General features: G+C 39.2%; 1 protein-coding gene across 1 annotated transcript in view; it reads right to left on the bottom strand.

Annotated features, from left to right (window-relative positions):
- Positions 1-11,103: 11,103 nt before the first annotated feature.
- TRPM6 (transient receptor potential cation channel subfamily M member 6) overlaps positions 11,104-17,512 on the bottom strand; it is an 86,796-nt gene continuing 80,387 nt past the window's right edge. Inside the window, exons 37-38 of the mRNA XM_040541169.1 lie at positions 14,136-14,242; positions 11,104-12,373 (exon numbers count right to left, since the gene is read on the bottom strand). Of these exons, the coding sequence (XP_040397103.1) occupies positions 12,252-12,373; positions 14,136-14,242 (229 nt within the window). The 3' untranslated portion in view covers positions 11,104-12,251. The remainder of the gene's footprint in view (positions 12,374-14,135; positions 14,243-17,512) is intronic.

The following is a 17,512-nucleotide window of genomic DNA, read 5'->3' as shown; positions in this document are numbered from 1 at the left end:
TCATTAAACTGTTTTAGAGAGCATCATGCACAGAAGACATTTTTGCATAAGTTTGGGCTTGGAAAATTGGATGGAACGACAATATTTATAACAGACTTTATGCAGATCTATAAGCCATTTTGCAATCTGTGGGTGAAGTCTAGTTCTGCTGTTCCAAGAAGAGGAGAGGAGATAATTATTCCAAATACCAAGAATTACTGGGAGGCAGCTGCTAAGTGATGACAGTCAGAGGACCCTGGAGAGGCTAGAGAAATCATGAAGCCTGTCAAAAGCTCAGTCCACATGGGACCTCAAGCTGGATTCAAGCTACAGGTCTGTCCTCACAGGGTATCTAAACTCGCCTTAACTACCGTCTCTGAAACGTCAGCTTCATGCGTGCTCTGAGATGTAGGTCCAAAAAATAGAAAAGGGACTTTTCGATGTACCAGCTGCTCTTTATATGCAATCTAATTATTTTATGTATTATTCATTTGGCATCACATTTCAGAGCTTATTATAATCAAAGCAATAAATTTTTGCTTCTCCATAAAAACCTGCAGCCCCACCTTGAAAGCTGCTGCAACAAATTCATTTGAAAATGCAAAGATCTGATTCCTTACACCACTGCTGTAATTGTATCACTACTTCAGAAGACTTACCCTAGCATGGCACTGTGTGCTATACCAGGCTCATGGAACAAGAAAAGTTTGGGTTCAGGTGGGTGTAAAAAACTGCAAGGCTGTGCCTTTTTGCACTGTTAAACTAGGAAAAATAAAATATGGTAAGTAATAAATAATAATAGATAAAATATTATTTTCTCTCTTCCTCCCATTCACTTTGCTTTCCTATTTTTTATTGCTTTATTTCCATGTATTTTTGTCTTTTCCTGAACTGGATGGTAAACATCAGCAGCGGAGCAAAGACTTTAATTTTTGCAGTGGTTTTTATGCTGGAGGGAGGCAGGAAGCAGGTAGCTGGGTTTTGTTTGTTTGTTTGTTTGTTTTGTTTTGGTAAGATAGATGCTTGCTGAAAGAAATGGTCATTCTACAAGACCTGTCAAATTTTAATTGGAAAGCTGGCACCAGCACTGTCTGTAATTTCTTCCATGTTGTGGACCCTGCATGTTGCAATTAGATGTCATTGCTGTACCCTTGATTCCAGTTTTCTGTGGAGAAGCAGGGAGGTATCTCTTTGGAAGCCCATGTTTTCCTTTCCACAATTGTGCTACACACCTAATTCTAAGCCTTAGAGCCACAGACTTGCTGGCATGTTCAAGCAGGTAGGTGGGCTGATCTGTGAGGAAAGGATTTGCAACCAAACGTGAATGTTGCAAAACACAGGTGCAGATTTTGCAGTTTATAATCTGATTTCCTAAGTCTCCAAAACCCTATGGACAGGATTTTATTGGTTTTGTCTGTTTGTTTTGGTATGTACCATTGAGACTGGCAGTTACTACTACTACTACTGCTACTACTACTACTACTAATAATAATAATAATAATAATAATAATAATAAATGTTATTGGAGTAACTGTTTATGTAAACAGTGTGCTGGGTGGATGTAGTGCCAAGGAGCAACTGGATGTGAGCATTGCAAAAGAGGTAATGCAGGCTTCCCACAGTTCAAGCCCATTCTCATATAGGCAGCAGCGCTGGGAAGCCAACTGCAACGTCTCTGCAAATTATGTATCTGACCCTAAAAAACAGAAAGAAAGGTCTTAGCACCTCAGTAAACACAAAGCAAATGAAAATATTAACTATTGTCAGATAATTGGAGATGTTTCTGTTTGGGGGAAAAAAAAAAAAGTGCTTTTTTTGTCCTCTGGATTGTCTTAATATGTAGTTCATTGCTTACTTTGTCTACCCTTAAAGAGCAGCAATATCAATAGAAGACACTTAATATGTTCTCTTTGTGCTATTATAAATGCCTGAGTGCATGAATTATGTCCCAAAGCATTGAAATGCAATCTGTGGTGAAGAGAGCTTATTTATTCAGTTATTTATGTTTATTATCAGTAATTTTCAGCAGGAAACAAAGAACGCTATGTATTACTCCTGCTTTAAGTGCATGAAGAGACCAGCTTGGTCCTTAAGACTCACAACAATTTTAGAGAAGGAAAGAAGCAATGAGGTGTGACAAACAAGCATGTGGGAGGTTCATGAAAATATTGTTGTACAGGTGCTTCGCTGTGTATTGTTACAGCATTGGCTTAAAGCAGGTTTCCCAGGCAGCGCGGTGTACCTTCATGCTCTGAAAATAATTGTGTATGCAGTTTCTTTCAGGTTTAAGGGATCTGACAAGGAGAAGGCTGTAGGCAAACCTACTTGTGGCAAGGACTATGTTCAAGATACACAGTCCCATGTAGCACATGCAGAAGATGCTTGCTATCTACCAAACTAATGCATGTATGTGTCCTTTATTATTTTGGTTAAAATGTGTATATTGAATAGAGAACTTGTGGTAAGGTTTTCATGGTATATTAAATGATTCTGTTTTCTACAGGAGCCAGTGGGTCATTCTGCCACTGTCCCTGAGAGAGAGTTAAGGTCACTGGAAAACAGTGCCACCAGTGAAGCAGATAAAAAAAATAAAAATAAATCAGATTGTTCCCCCCAAAAAATTTCATCCCACAGACATAAATGTAGTAGCTTAGGCTACTGTGAGGGGAGAAAAAAAAATCATTTACATTTGAACAAATACAGTGTTTGAGCATCAAACACAGTAGCAGTTTGCTCGTGTATGTTGGCTTTGTTGGCTTGAGTACATGTTCTTCACAATGGGGCAAAAATTCTCTCCTGCTGTTCCCCTTTGTGGTCTGCTCAAAGCATCATGACTGAGGCCAAGATAAGATCCAGGACTGGATCCCATAGCAGGGAGGTATTGAGATAAGTAAGGGAATGAAAACTAGTAGGTAGAATTTGAAGAATGAGGCTACGGTTAGTGAGGCATGTAAAGAGAAGAGTGCAATATGGGAAAGATCACTAAAAGGAGGCCTTCAGCTAGACTGTGCTCCAAAAGACCAAGACAAGAGTGTATGATAGGAGTGCAGAAGGTGAGGAATGGTAGTGTGTACCATGTAAAATGAAAACTGTGGGTAAGGGTAATGGTCTGAGACTGAAGTGAAGGAGACTGGCATTGAATTTTTATAATTACTAAGGGGGACTATGGGATTAGAGGCTAGAAGAGGCTCGAAAAAATATATCCTTTTAATTAAGAAATAATGCAAAAGCAAGCCTTTTATAACGAAGGTGCAAAGCCATAAGAAAACTAAGGTTTTCTGATGCCCACCTAATGGTAAACAATGTTGGTAAATAAAAGTCTTCACTGTCTGTCTGTTAATTAAAATTGTGCATCCCTGATGTGCTGGTTTCCAGTTCTTCCTCCCAGCAGTCAAACACAGTTGATGGACAAAAATGTGTAACTTAAAACTCTTCTTGTGTTAGTGTCTTCAGTGCTTCCATGGATCTGGAACAACATTGTTATATTAAAAGGACACAAAAAGTACAACAGGTTAATCTTTATTCACATAAATAATTGTGATATATTAATTAAACAGAAGCAAGAATGTAGGTAGGTAAAGTAATTATCTGAAATCTGCTGGCACACAGAGGGTAAACAGCCAGCTGTCTGACTTCTCTCTTGGGAATCCCAGGGTTTCCAATTAGTGCACAGATTCGTGCAGCGGAAAAAGACAGCAAATCCATTCTGTGCTGGTACTTAGCCTATCCAATTTGTTTCATAATGATCTATTACGTATTTAAAGGATAATAATATAGATGTGTCTACAGAAATTTAATTTAAACATCAGAGCTCTATGTAGCTTTCCAGAAAGTCTATTAATTTTAGATCAATATTCATTCCATGTTAGGATTTCACCAAATGAAGAAAGGAGGCTTGGCATACTTCCAGTCAAACTCCATCACTTTAGCTCTTCCCATCAAGAAAATATCAGCCTTCTGCCACAACCCTTACCACAACATCCCTTCCACATACTGCTACATGCAGTAATACATAAGTAGTAGGTCCTTCTGCACAGGCACATTTGCAATGAAAGTATATTTGATCCATGCTTTATGATTGTAATATTTTGGTAGGGGTAAAGTACCGCTAAGAGTCAATGTTTGGAGGGGAGCAGATGGGGAGTACAGCAGAAGGAGATATTTTCTAACTTGGGAATGGCGTACTTTTCCAATTTTGACCTTAAGGCTTTTCCAGTGTCTACACATTTGTAGTTTATCAGAGTATGGTTGAATCATCTAGGTAACTAACACAGAATCATCTGCGATTCTGTGATTCTGTTAACATGGTTGGTGTCCATAAGTTAAAAGCAAAAGAAACATTAAATGTCCAATGAGGCATTAGCCAAGTACACAGTACATAAGAGAGTGTGAGTTTCAAATGGGACTTGAATTAGAAACTGTTCTTTCTGTTTAGGTGAGAGCAGAACACACAGTGTAAGAGAGCTGACATAGTATTTGGCATATTGTGGAATGGAGGACAAAATAGCATTTCCATTCCTGATACAAAGCAAGGTAATGAATATTAGTTAGCATGGAACTAAAACTGACGTTCATTTAAATATGGAATATTTTATCATTTTCTATGTTGCAATTTACTGTTAATGTCTTTTTAGTTGGTATCATGTATCATAATCATAACTGAAAGGTCAGTTGCTGTTGACAAAAGATGACCATTAGCACCCATGCAGACTGGATCACGGCAACTACACACCTGTTGTGCAATTAAGGGACTATGAAGCAGACAGACTCGGTGATCCTGTCAGAAGTATTTGTGTTACATTCAACTCTGAGGAATCTACCTGATGGAAAGCTATTCAGTGCTCTAAGCAGAAGCCACAGAACTTCAGAGCAAATGCTTCAACCCACCTAGAATTCAAATATTAAGTTAATTCCGTGTCTGGCTTGATAGAAAACCTGATACGATATTAATACAATATGATTTAGTGTGGATTCTGAAGGGTGTGGTAGACACACCTAAAAAATTCTGATGGTCTTATGTTGTAGGATGGACAGAGTAAGATATATTGTTTTAAATATTAGAGTCTTCACTGGGAAGAATGGATCTATGTTATAGTCATAGACTATGATCATAGTCTATTTGGACTATTGGTCCAAATAGGTCTTAGAGACAGAAAAAGAGGTTCAAAGAAATGGCTAGGTAGACAGACTTTTTATTTAGGCACTGAAATCTGAATTTAAGTCTGGGCCCCACTGAAGTAAATGGCAAAGCTGTGGGTTTCCTTTAGGTTGTATTTTTACTAAGGACCATGTAAAAGTGATGTCCCTTTAATGGGTAATGTAGACTTATGAATGACATTTCAGGAGTGCTCAGTTCAGAAGACTGAAATGCTGAGTTTGAGATTGCAGTAGGACACCAGAATAGGACAGGGAATCTGCATGCCAGATGATAGCCCATCGCAGGACAGGTAGTGGGTGAGCTCAGGAACCACAGCAGCCATCTTCAGCTTCCTATTCACATTCACAAGCAGTCATGTGCAGACTGTATGTCCTAGTCCATAGAAGTTTGAGGTTAAGCTCCCATATAGTTTGGCACTCAAACTCTCCTGAGGTACCTGTCAGCCTCTATTTGTTATTTGGATTTCATCAATGTTAAACATATTTGCCTAATTTAAAAGACAAAATTCAGATAGGAGAGAGAGGGCATTAGTTGAGATCAAATTCTGCCACCACCTCTTGTAATGGTGTCAAATGAGGTTAACTATGGACACAGATTGCAGCTGGGGCACTGGACTGTTTTACTGCTTACCACACAACAAGGTCATTTACTTCTCTAATTCAAAAAGTCATACAAAGTCAATTACTCCCTCAATTAATTATTCAGAGACAATGTGAAATTAAATACCACTCTATGTCCTACATTTGGACTCAGGGATCAGGAATGCAAAGGTCAATTACTGTCTCAATTTGCTACTCAGGAAACACTGATAAAAAATAATAGTTAAATTGAGTTTAGCAGAAATGAACCACCACTACAGTCTTTACAGTGGCCACATAACATCCCCCAGCTTCATATTTGTTCTCACTAAATTTTCTTTGGTCATCTATGGCCAAAGCTGTGTATTTGGATGTCAATGCCTCCCCTAGTTTACAGCTCAAAGGTCAATGAAGAACAATGGCTTCCCCAATTCACTGTACAAGATCCTCCAGATGTTAATGCTACCCAATATGTGTATTTACAGTTACATTACAGTTGTCCCGTAACAGGGACAACTGTTAACCTATCTATAGCCATAGCCCTACAGTTACACCCACCTGCCCCAAACTTTACAATGGGGTAAACATAATTTAACTGTTGTTCCATACTGCTGGTCAGATGCATCATATTTATCTATGCACTACATGTGCTGCTCAGGGATTACCTGAGATCAAGTATTGAGCACAATTTGATAGTGGAGGCAGAAGAAGATAAGAAAATGAAATGTTTCATGCTTAAAGATATTCTCAGATCAAATACTGCCTCAGTCTTCTGCTGAGGAGAGTGTTGGAGATCAAACACTGACAAATTCTCTGATTTAACATACCAATACAGTTCTCCACACAGCTACTACTAAAGGACAGCTACTGTGAGATACAGTTTGTGATTTGGGATAAACAGAGATTAGTTCCTGCCCCATCTGTATACAGAGCAGCTACCTGCAGTCAAGTACAGTCTTGAAAAAGGACCATGGAAATAGAAAAAGTTTGTCATTTTCACATCAAATTGTCACCTGAGATGGACTGCAGCCTGGGGTTTATGCCAAGAATGATCTATATCTTTCTGTTCTCCTCCTGAATACACTACAAAGAAGACCTCAAGCAATACATTTGTCAATCAGAGGGTCTGTGCATTTAAGAGCTGCCATATTTTGTTGATCAGACATCATCTGAAGTCAACTGCTGTCCTCAGCTGGATGTACTGTGGTCTTGTGAATTAAAAAAAAAAAAAAAAAAAAAAAAAAAAACCTTTCCGTTTGCCACTTATGTTATTTGAAGGCAGACATAGTTCCATTTTGCCTGGGGTCCACAGATCACAGGCTCAACTACATGGCCTTGGCTCACAGTACTGAGGGAATAGGTAAGTTTCATCAAAAGTTTGTCAGCAGACATTTGAAATCGACTTGAGATCCAATTAGAAAGCCCAATGGTCATCTGAACTGGACACAAGATTCAAGTACCTGCCTGGGGTCATTTGAGGCCAACATGAGAGTGAATTATCTTGACCAGGGTCACTGGAGATCACCACAGGCATTGCTGCCCACTCAGGGGGGTCATCTGAGGTCAACTTGAGGGCTAATCAATCACCATTACATCATTCGAGCTCAACCTAAGTGCCAATTAACCTACCCAGAGGAGTAGTATGACATCATTATCAGATCTACGTATATTTAAGGCATTGTTTGAGGTCAACTAGGTTGTTGTTTGAAACCCAGGACCACCTGAGGTCAACTTGACATTCTATTACATGCACAGTGGTCATTTAAGATCAACACTGTTCTCATCTAGGGGAGAGAACAATCATTTAAAGTCAGCTTGAGATCCAATTAAGCTGCCATGGTTCTTCTGGGGTCTACCAGAGAGCCTGAGATGTTAGAGTTCATGAGGCCAGCAAAGAATTTTTTTGGTGCCCAGAGGTAATTTAAGGTAAAGCTGATATCCAATTAATTGCTTGGGTTGTCACTTGAGGTGCTTGTTTGGTGCTCAGAGATCATTAGAGGGCAGCCATAGTCCTTGTTCCCTGTCTAAGGTCAACATCATATTCAAATCTTATTGCAGAGTCATCTCAGGTTTTGGCATGAGGTTAGTTCAGGTAAAATAGGAGCTCTAATTACTAGTGGAGGTCACTTGAGGTTAAAATAGCATTTGTTTGATCCTCAAGGCTCATCTGAGGTCAACATGTTAGCATTAGCTATAAAAGGTCAACTGAGAACAACGTGAGAGCCATTGAAGATCAGCTTTACACCCAATTTATTTACACCCAATAAATTGCCCAGGGTCAACTTTGCCAATGGTATTTATTTCACAAGCTATTTGAAATCAAATTCAGAGCCAATTAACCTGCAAAGGAGTCATGTGAAATCAACTCTAATTCCAGCTAGTTTCCCCAAGTGATCATCTGAGGGCAGCCTGGCCTTGTTAGTTGCCCAGGAGTCATCAAAAGTTAATCCAGTCCTCCAGGTCATTTGAGCCCAATTTTAGTTAGCAGCATAGGGTTAGTTTGTGGCCAGCTCAAAGTCTCATTTGCTGTTACGGTGTCTTTGAAGACTGCCCTGCTCACCTGGGTCAGTTGCTGTGCAGTGGGGTCCTATAGGTTTAGCTCATTAACCCCTCTCATTCTAGCCCATTCCTTAAGTGGATGTATAGGAGAGGTCTGAGATCAGCCTTAGGGCTCTTCCTTCTTTATTATTTTGTGGCCATATTCTAACTCGTTACTCTCCTAAGTGTTCTTCACAGGTCAACCCCAGCTCTTCTATGCTTCTCATAAAATTTCCTTTAAGATCATATTAAAATGTGAGTTTATAATTTTTTGTTTCAACTTTTTTTTTTTTTTCAGAAATTTACCACCTTTCCTATTTGAGCAAAGTAAGGCTTTTCTTTGAACGCACCACAAGTATTAAAAAAAAATTCTAAACATGCTTTTAAGCAAAAACAAATATTGAAACTAACAATCAGAAAACCCTACAGTTTGACATGCAGGATTTCCTCCTCCACAGTTGTTGTCAAGCAAAGCAGAGAAAGAACTCTGTCCTGAAAATCTTTCATTCTACATATACCATTGTTTTAGTATGGAGCGTATTGCTGTTCCCACTACAGGCTTCTGGGTTTTTCTCATGTTTTCAGTGGGGTCTGGGCTTCCATCTGTGGCCAGTGCTTACACATCAAAGAAGAATTTAAAGAATTCAAAGAAATTTTAAGAAAGTTACCAAGGACTCAAAAGAAATAATAATTATAATTAATAATAATAATTTCACTATAATTTATTATCAAACTATGACAAAAGGGTGAAGAAATATCTTTACCCAAATTACCAAAACTTGTAACATTCAGTGAAATGTGAATCAGCCCTTCTATAAAAAGTGCAAAAAGTAAAGTGAAGCTAAATTAATTAACCTCAGAATCAATGGAATTTTTACCTTAGTGTCTACGAGCATAGAATAATTGATGCTCCGACAGAAGTATATAATGGAACATTTTCAAATGCATCCTTTTCTTGTTTCATCACATTACATATTTCACATTGAGCAAAATCTGATATCAAATATGTTTGTATCAACTGTATTTTAACACAGACGAGTATCTTGCAAGGATCCCTGATCTGAGGGGAAGGTAGTATATACCTAGATGTGTATATAACAAAAGGGAATACAATTAATCCCCACTGATTTATGCTGTACCCATTCTCACAAGTATTGCTATGAATGCAGAAGTAACTCTCTCTCAAAGGCAATAGGAGAGTTGACAAGAAAAGATAATATGAAGTATGATTTCAGGGAATATCTTCAAAACTTAAAAAGTAACTAAAGGAACTCAGGCCCAGTCTAGTGTGGAGGTTATTTTTTTGTGTCTACAAAAATGTTCATAATTCTTACATCCCCAAATGAAAGAATTTATGGAAATGATTGAAGAAAGCAGCACTACCAGGGCAGGACTTAAAACTGTCTTTGGCTCTAAGACAGTGTCACTTGTTAAGTGTCACTTGACTTGAATAAATGTACAGGTATACTAACAGTTAGAGATCCTTTAGAGAAAGTTCAGTCTTTAAAGCATCTATGTAAGTATGTATGTCAAGCACATAAATCCCTAAAGCCTAATTTTAAGATGATAGTCACTGGAAACAGAACTACTACTTTATCTTGAAAGAGGTGACAATCCACCATCATTCTGTAGAGACACAATTAAACATTCTCATTGGTAAGCTGCAAACCTGTGAAAGAGAGAACCTCTGTTACAGAGATATAAAAGGCAAGCTAAGTCTTCTGATATGTTGCATTGCTTAAAAAAAAAAAAAAAAAAAAAAAAAAAAAAGAGAGAGAAGAAGAAGAAAAAAAAGAAAAAAATAGAAAAAAATACACTTTTCTTTCAAATAGGGAGATAGGTGGTGTTTTTTAACACAAAAAGATAAAAATCAAAAATAATCACTGTTTGTATGTATATGCAGGATACTTTCAGGAACTGATGGCATCTCATCTGAACTTAGTATAGGTGATTACACCAATGTCTTAATCGAAATCATAATCAATACAAAAACTGGGATTGTAAAACTGGGAACATACAATTTCTTCAGAAGGCCAACCATATCCTGGGCTGCATCAAAAGAAGTATGGCTAGCAGGTTGAAGGAGGTGATTCTCCCTCTCTACTTTGCTCTTGTGGAGCCCCACCTGGAGTGCTGCATCCAGCTCTGGGGGACCCCAGCATAGGAAAAACATGGACCTTCTAGGGCAGGTCTAGAGGAGGGCCACGAAGATGATCAGAAGGCTGGAGCACCTCTACTGTGAAGAAAAGCTGAAAGGTGGGGTAATTTAGCCTAGAGGCTCTGGGAAAATTTTAAGAGCAGCCTTCCAGTACTTAAAGGGGGGCTACAGGAAAGTTGGGGAGGGACACTTTATCAGGGAGTGTGGTGAAAGGAAAAGGGATAATGGCTGTAAACTAAAACAGAATGAGGGTAAATCTATGCAAGATATAAGGAAGAAATTCTTCACTCTGAGGGTGGTAAGGCAGTGGAACAGGTTGCCCAGAGAAGCTGTGGATGCCCCATCCCTGGAAGTGTTCAAGGCCAGGTTGGGTGGGGCTTTGGGCAATCTGGTCTAGTAGGTGGCATCCCTGTCCATAGAAGGCGATTAGAACTGGATGATCTTTAAGGTCCCTTCCAACCCAAACTATTCTGTGATTCTATGATTCTAATTCCTATGTGTACATAGACATTTTCTGAATATTCCAAATGAATGGTAGATGTAACAGGTAGATCCGTTAAGCATTACATTTTACTATCCATTGTGGTGTAAATATGTTTGTTTTTTTTTTCTTATTCAAGTATAAGTTTTCCAGTTATTTACATTTCAGCATTAACTATCTCTACTCAATAAAAATTGTGAAGATTCTTTAATGGTAGAAGTGATCTGTAATACAACATAAGTTATATTAGATATTTGTGCTCTGCAGTTCATTTCAATCCTTATTATACAAAAATCATGTTGCACATAATTGATTTTCACGTTTTATCAGATTCTCCTGAAATCAGACAAAATCAATAGAAAAACAGATGAATATGTTGCAAAAGCATACATGTTACTGCACCATTGGTAACATTGGTAGAAAATAGTCCCATGTATGGCCTGACATTATCAACATGAAGTTAAATACCAAATGGAACACGTTATTCTTTGTGACTTTTCAACCCTTTTTGCAATTGACCACCTAAAGACTTAAGAAAACCCTGAAGCTAACATATTATAAAGAAAGGCAAATCCTGTTAAAATTTGTATCACTTTCAAGGTTATTCTTTATGTTTGAACTGAAGGTCATGGATGTATCAGTTTCATCATCTCAAAATGAGTAAGGTTAACGATGCTTGTGGGCCCAATAATCTAACACTTCATTGTCTGTCTTGTTCTTGTTATGTGATAAGGACTCAGGATGAAGTTCCCACACCATTCTGCAGTACATCTGCCATACCAGTGGCTATTGTTTAAATCAGTAATTTATTACTTGTGTATTCTTATTTTGTCTCTGCCTCAAAGTCAGCAAAAAATTAAAAATAGTATTTCTACATTGTCTTGGAAGGTATCCTATACAAAGATCAAAAGCAAACATAAGGCAGAGCGTGCTCTGCGTCTGAAAATGAGTGATTTACGTGTATATATTCAGGTATTTACTAAAGAGCAAAAAGACAAATCACATCAAATCATTCCCCCCTGTAAATAATCTTGTCACAGTCATTTTCCTTTACCCAGCATAGTTTGGAACTACTATCCACATTTCCAAAAAAAAAAGGCACTGATGGGACAGTTGATCCAGCTAAGGGGTGACGTGCTGATGGCAATTTACTGAGCAGTACAAACAGACCAGTACAAGACACAAGAGAAAGGGAGTAAATAACGAGATTTTTTTTGATTCCTTGCCTGTAGCATCTGTCAAATGCAGACAGATGTTGCACTCAGACATCTATGTTTTGTTGTTTTGGATTGGCCCATGCCAGTGATGAGGAACAGGTTTTCAAGCATGCATACGTGGGCTCCGCTCACAGCTGCTGCTTCACAACCGTGTGTCATACTCCAGCGGCTCATCTGCATCATCAGTTTCTCTGGCACTTGCCTTCACTTCTCCTTCAAAGGCTGGACGGAGCCTTTCCATTGTGCAGTCGTTTCTTCTCAAATCTATGGCAAGAAGATGACAAGCTTGAGAAGTGGACTCATGAACCTAATGAGGTTCAACAAGCCCAAGTGCAAGGTGCTGCACCTGGGTCAGGGCAGTCCCAGACATGAGCACAGACTGGGAGAAAAATTAATTAAAAGTAGTCCTGCAGAAAAGGACTTGGGGGTTCTGGTGCATGAAAAGCTCAATGTGAGCCAGCAGTGCACACTTGCAGCCCTGAACATCAACTACACTCTGGGCTGCATCAACAGAAAGGTGACCAACAGGTGGAGGGAGGTGATTGTCCCCCTGTACTCTGCTGTTGTGAGGACCCACTGGAGCACTGCATCCACGTCTGGGGCCCCCAGCACAAGAAGGACGTGGACCTGTTAGAGCAGGTCCAGAGGAGGGCCATGAAGATGGACCAGAGGGCTGGAGCATCTCTTCTGTGAAGAAAGGCTGAGAGAGCTGTAAGGCATTGAAGGCATGCCGTAAGGCATGCTGAAAGGCAATGTTCAGCCTGAAGAAGAGAAGGTTCCAGGGAGACCTCATTGAAGCTTTGCAGTACTGACAGGGACTTATAAAAAGATGGAGAGCAACTTTTTACATGGGCAGGTAGTGATATGACAGGCGTAATGGTTGTATACTAAACATGGGAAATTTAGATTAGATGTTAGGGGAAAATTCTTCACTGTTAGGGTGGTGAGGCACTGGAACAGGTTGTCCAGAGAGGTTTTGTATGCCCCATCCCTTGAGGTGTTCAACACCAGGTTAGATGAGGCCCTCGGCAACCTGATCTAGTGGGTGCCATCCCTGCCCATGGCAATGGGGTTAGAACTGGATGATTTTTCCTTTCAACCCAAGCCATTTTATGATTCTATGAAAAAAATAAATTAAATGATTCAGCCAAGTAAATATTTAAAAAGCACATAAACCCTGGGCAGTGTCCAACCCTGCAACTGGTGGCCAGCAGTCTGTTAGCAGTTTTCAGGAGAAGGAAAATCTGCAGCAGGGTAAATCAGAGTCAGTGGAAAGAGAGCCCTGCAGGGGCCAAAAATGGTGGGAGCTGATATGAATGAACCTTCCCACACTGTGTCTATTCAGCTGATTTTCTCCTTTGTTATCTCTAGCTGCCACAAACACAAATAATCCAAAACAATAACACTGCAGTTCCTGTTTCCGAATCAAACAATTTCTTCCACCATGCAGGCACTGAAAAGGAGCCTTCCTCTGAAAAAAAAAAAATGTGGGTGGAAATTCATCCAAAATAGCAATGTATTTTGGCTTTGAGCCTTTTAAATCACCACCACAATAAACAGAAGCCCATTCTATAAAACCTAATGTGAATAATCAGTGATCCAGCTAAGCAGGAGGTAAGAGATGCAGTGTACAGGCCCTATCCAAGGGCCAGAAAAGCTCCAGTTTTTCCCTGGCTAATGCATTGATAATTTTTAGATCATTATTTGTTCTCATTCTACAAATTATTGCTGATGCTATCTGTAGTGATCACCCTGGAAAAATGGGTGATGTTATCACCCAAAATGCTATCAGTTTTGCACAGCAAAGGAAATAATTCAATGGGTAGAAGCTTTGAATACTAACATGGTTGCTGGGCAAAAGAACGATGTAAAAGATCAATATTCTCTTATTTGCCTTTGTGTAAGTGTGCCAGCTATAATCTCAGCTCTGTAGAATTTCTGTTCTTGTTATAGCACACCTAGGCCTTTACTACCTTACACTTAGAAAGTTAGATATGGGTTAAAAAATAATCTTCATTTTGAATACCAGGAAGTTTCAGCCTCCTGCAGCAGGAGTTACAACGATGCTTTGTGACGAAGTTTCTTATTGCATCTTCTCCTAGGTTTGCTGGTCCAAATACCATCTTTCCAGATCTAAAAGTAATAATATCAAATAATCAACAAACTCAAAATAATGCAATTGTAGGGGAGAGAGAGGATGATAATTTCCATTTATTGAATCAGAGATAAATTAGCCCTTTGTATAAAGACAATAAAAACTAGTGTGCACCTCCAGTTTCTTAGCTCTGAGACAAGAAAACCACCAGTTCTGGTAAGGGATTAACCTATATATACCCCATATCTACTCTTCCTTTCTGCAGCATCTCAGAGATGCAGTGTTGCTGTGGCCTTCTCTAAAGGGAGACAGGACACACCCAGCAGTTACTACTAAAATGCTCAATGGAAATTTGAGCACAATGATGTGAAGACAGTGTATGCCAGAGCCTGAATGACTCTGTTGCAGCCACCATTCAGTCTCATCAAGCAAATGGTTTGGCCCGTGTTTTACTAGTGGGCATCTGGGACCAAACCAGAGTTAGCAAAGACTTACTTTTACCTTATTTAAGGACAGAAAACCAAAAGCAAGTGGAGCAGGAGTCACACCAATATGCAACACAGAAAAAGAACATAGTATACTGCTGTCAGGCAAGGCTTTAAAATTTATTGGCTTCTTTCTATGCTCATTTCCATGTGTCTGCACTCTGGCCAATTCAGCAACATTACGAAGGGATCCATTTGTGGAAGTGTATTGCATATTCTGAATGAAGCTGACAGAACTACAAATAGAAGCAAGCTATTACATACACATGTATGAGAAGTACCACATAATCATAACAGATCCTTAATGTGGTCCAAAAGATCAGTGTTCATTAATTTTAATATTGCTTCACTATTATTCTCAAGAATTTGATTGACATTCCAGACATCACGGAACACAGCACACAAGAAACACTTCCAAAGAAACTTTATGAATGCTAGTATTTTATTTTAATGATATGCAGAGCGGAAACAACACATTTTAAAATCTGAAATCAATTACAGCTCTGAGAAGCTACAGAAAAAGATTTTAACTCTCTCAAATCTATCTGTAATCCACACTAAGAAAATGTACTCTCTCTAAGGAAAGAATTTATCAAATATGACACTTTCCTCTTTCATACAGGAGAAGAGCAATGAATAACCGAAACTACTAGTATCTGTCTAATTTCTGGCAGGCAGTGAAGATTATCTGTTTCTGGATCATTTGGAGGAGTAATCTATCCAGCTTTTACTGCAAATTAGTACAACAAAACATGTAAGAATTGGAATATTTTTTAAGTGCCATCTATATATTTTAGATGACATGATGCTACATAGCCATTTCTGTTTTTTGGTATAATCTGGCAAAATGTTAGCGTAAATTGAATATGCTCAAGTATTTGCTTGGGCAGGTATAGAAAATTGAGAAGACTTCACTAATTCCAAGGCTACAGAACCAGAATGATATTTCTCCTGATCTAACTTTTTCCATGCTAAGTGTAGTCGATACAATACAAACTGATAATTTTCTCATGCTGTTATGGGATATATAAACAGGGATACCATTTAAAGGAAAGAATAATCTTCCCTCTCTACCCAGCACTGTTAATGATACAAGAGTAATACTGCATTTCAATTTGGAAAACCGTTTCAAAAAATATATTAGTAAATTAGGAAAATAACAAGAATGGCCAGCAGTCTATAAGTCTGCTTATAGATGGGGATAGCCTAAAAACAAAAGAAAGGAATTGAAGAAGATAGTGCCTACCTTCGAACCTGTTGATTTTTATTTTTTTTTTTGTCTATGTCAATAGTAGACAGGATCAGAAAGAAGTGTTTCAAGCAGGGGAGCAGGAAAAAACTTTTAAACAGTAAGGGTGGTAAATAATTGAAAAGAGACGTACTGGCAAGTTGGCTGTACAAGACCTGTAAGGCCTGACACAGGAATGACCTGGTGCAAAAGAACCAGCTGAACTCTTCAGGTCCTTTCTAACTGTACAAATGTTTTATAAAGAAGGTCACTCTCCTTCACTCAGAGTTGACCTTATTGCAGTTTTTCAATACTTAAAGGGGGGTTATAAAAAAGATGGAGAGCAACATTTTGTTTGGGCAGACAGGACGAGGGGTATGGTTTTAAACAGAAAGAGGGGAGATTTAGATTAGAGGTTAGGAGGAAATTCTTCAGTCTGAGGGTAGTGAGGCACTGAAACAGGCTGCCCAGAGAAGTTGTGGATGCCCCATCCCTGGAAATGTTCAAGGACAGAATGGATGGGGCTTTGGGCAACCTGGCCTAGTGGAATGTGTCCCTGCCCATGGCAGGGGGTTTGGAAGCAGGTGATCTTTAAAGTCTCTTCCAACCAAAGCCATTCCATGGTTCCTGGTTATTCATGGTTTGATTTTGTCACTGTTGTGGTTTAACCCGGCCGGCAGCTAAACACCACACAGCCGTTCGCTCACCCTCCCCCCTCCCTCTCTGGGATGGGGGAGAGAAATGGGAAAGTGAAGCCTGTGAGTTGAGATAAAGACAGTTTATTAAGACAGGAAAATAATAATAATAATAATAATAATAATAATAATAGTATTACTAGTAATAATGTGTACGAAACAAGTGATGCACAATGCAATTGCTCACCACCCGTTGACCGATGCCCAGCCTATTCCCAAGCAGCCGGCCCCCCCACCCCGGCTAGCCACCCCTATATATTGTTTAGCATGACGTCAGATGGTATGGAATACCCCTTTGGCCAGTTTGGGTCAGCTGTCCTGGGTCTGTCCCCTCCCAGCTCCTTCTGCACCCCTAGCCTGCTCGCTGGCAGGACAGAGCGAGAAGCTGAAAAGTCCTTGGCTTGGTGTAAGCACTGCTCTGCAACAACTAAAACATCAGCATGTTATCAGCGCTCTTCTCATCCTAATCCAAAACATAGCACCCTACCAGCTACTAGGAGGAAAATTAACTCTGTCCTAACTGAAACCAGGACAGTCTCCAAGGAGAAAAAAATACTGAGTCCAGTTTTCCTCTGTCTCAAACAGGTGCATAAATATGAGCCATGGCCTTAAAAACAAACAAAAAACTCTTCCTGCTTTTGTGGAGAATCTTACTTCATAGTTATGCTCCATAAACACTTACCAATTCATACCAGATCAGTCCTGTCTGACAGTCAGGTAACATAGAGACTGTTGTTACAAACAGTGCTAGTCATGGTCAATTTGTAGACAGAGCTACAAATGCTCAGATCAAACAATAAGACATCTATAGACCTTTACTGATGGAAGGTACTGGGGGCTTCACGTCAAGCAGCACCTTTCCAGGGAGATATCTATTCCATTTAATCCATATGTTTTTGC

The sequence above is a fragment of the Cygnus olor genome, chromosome Z (assembly GCF_009769625.2).
Source record: "Cygnus olor isolate bCygOlo1 chromosome Z, bCygOlo1.pri.v2, whole genome shotgun sequence".
NCBI lineage: Eukaryota > Metazoa > Chordata > Aves > Anseriformes > Anatidae > Cygnus > Cygnus olor.
This window is presented reverse-complemented; position numbering and strand designations above follow the sequence as displayed.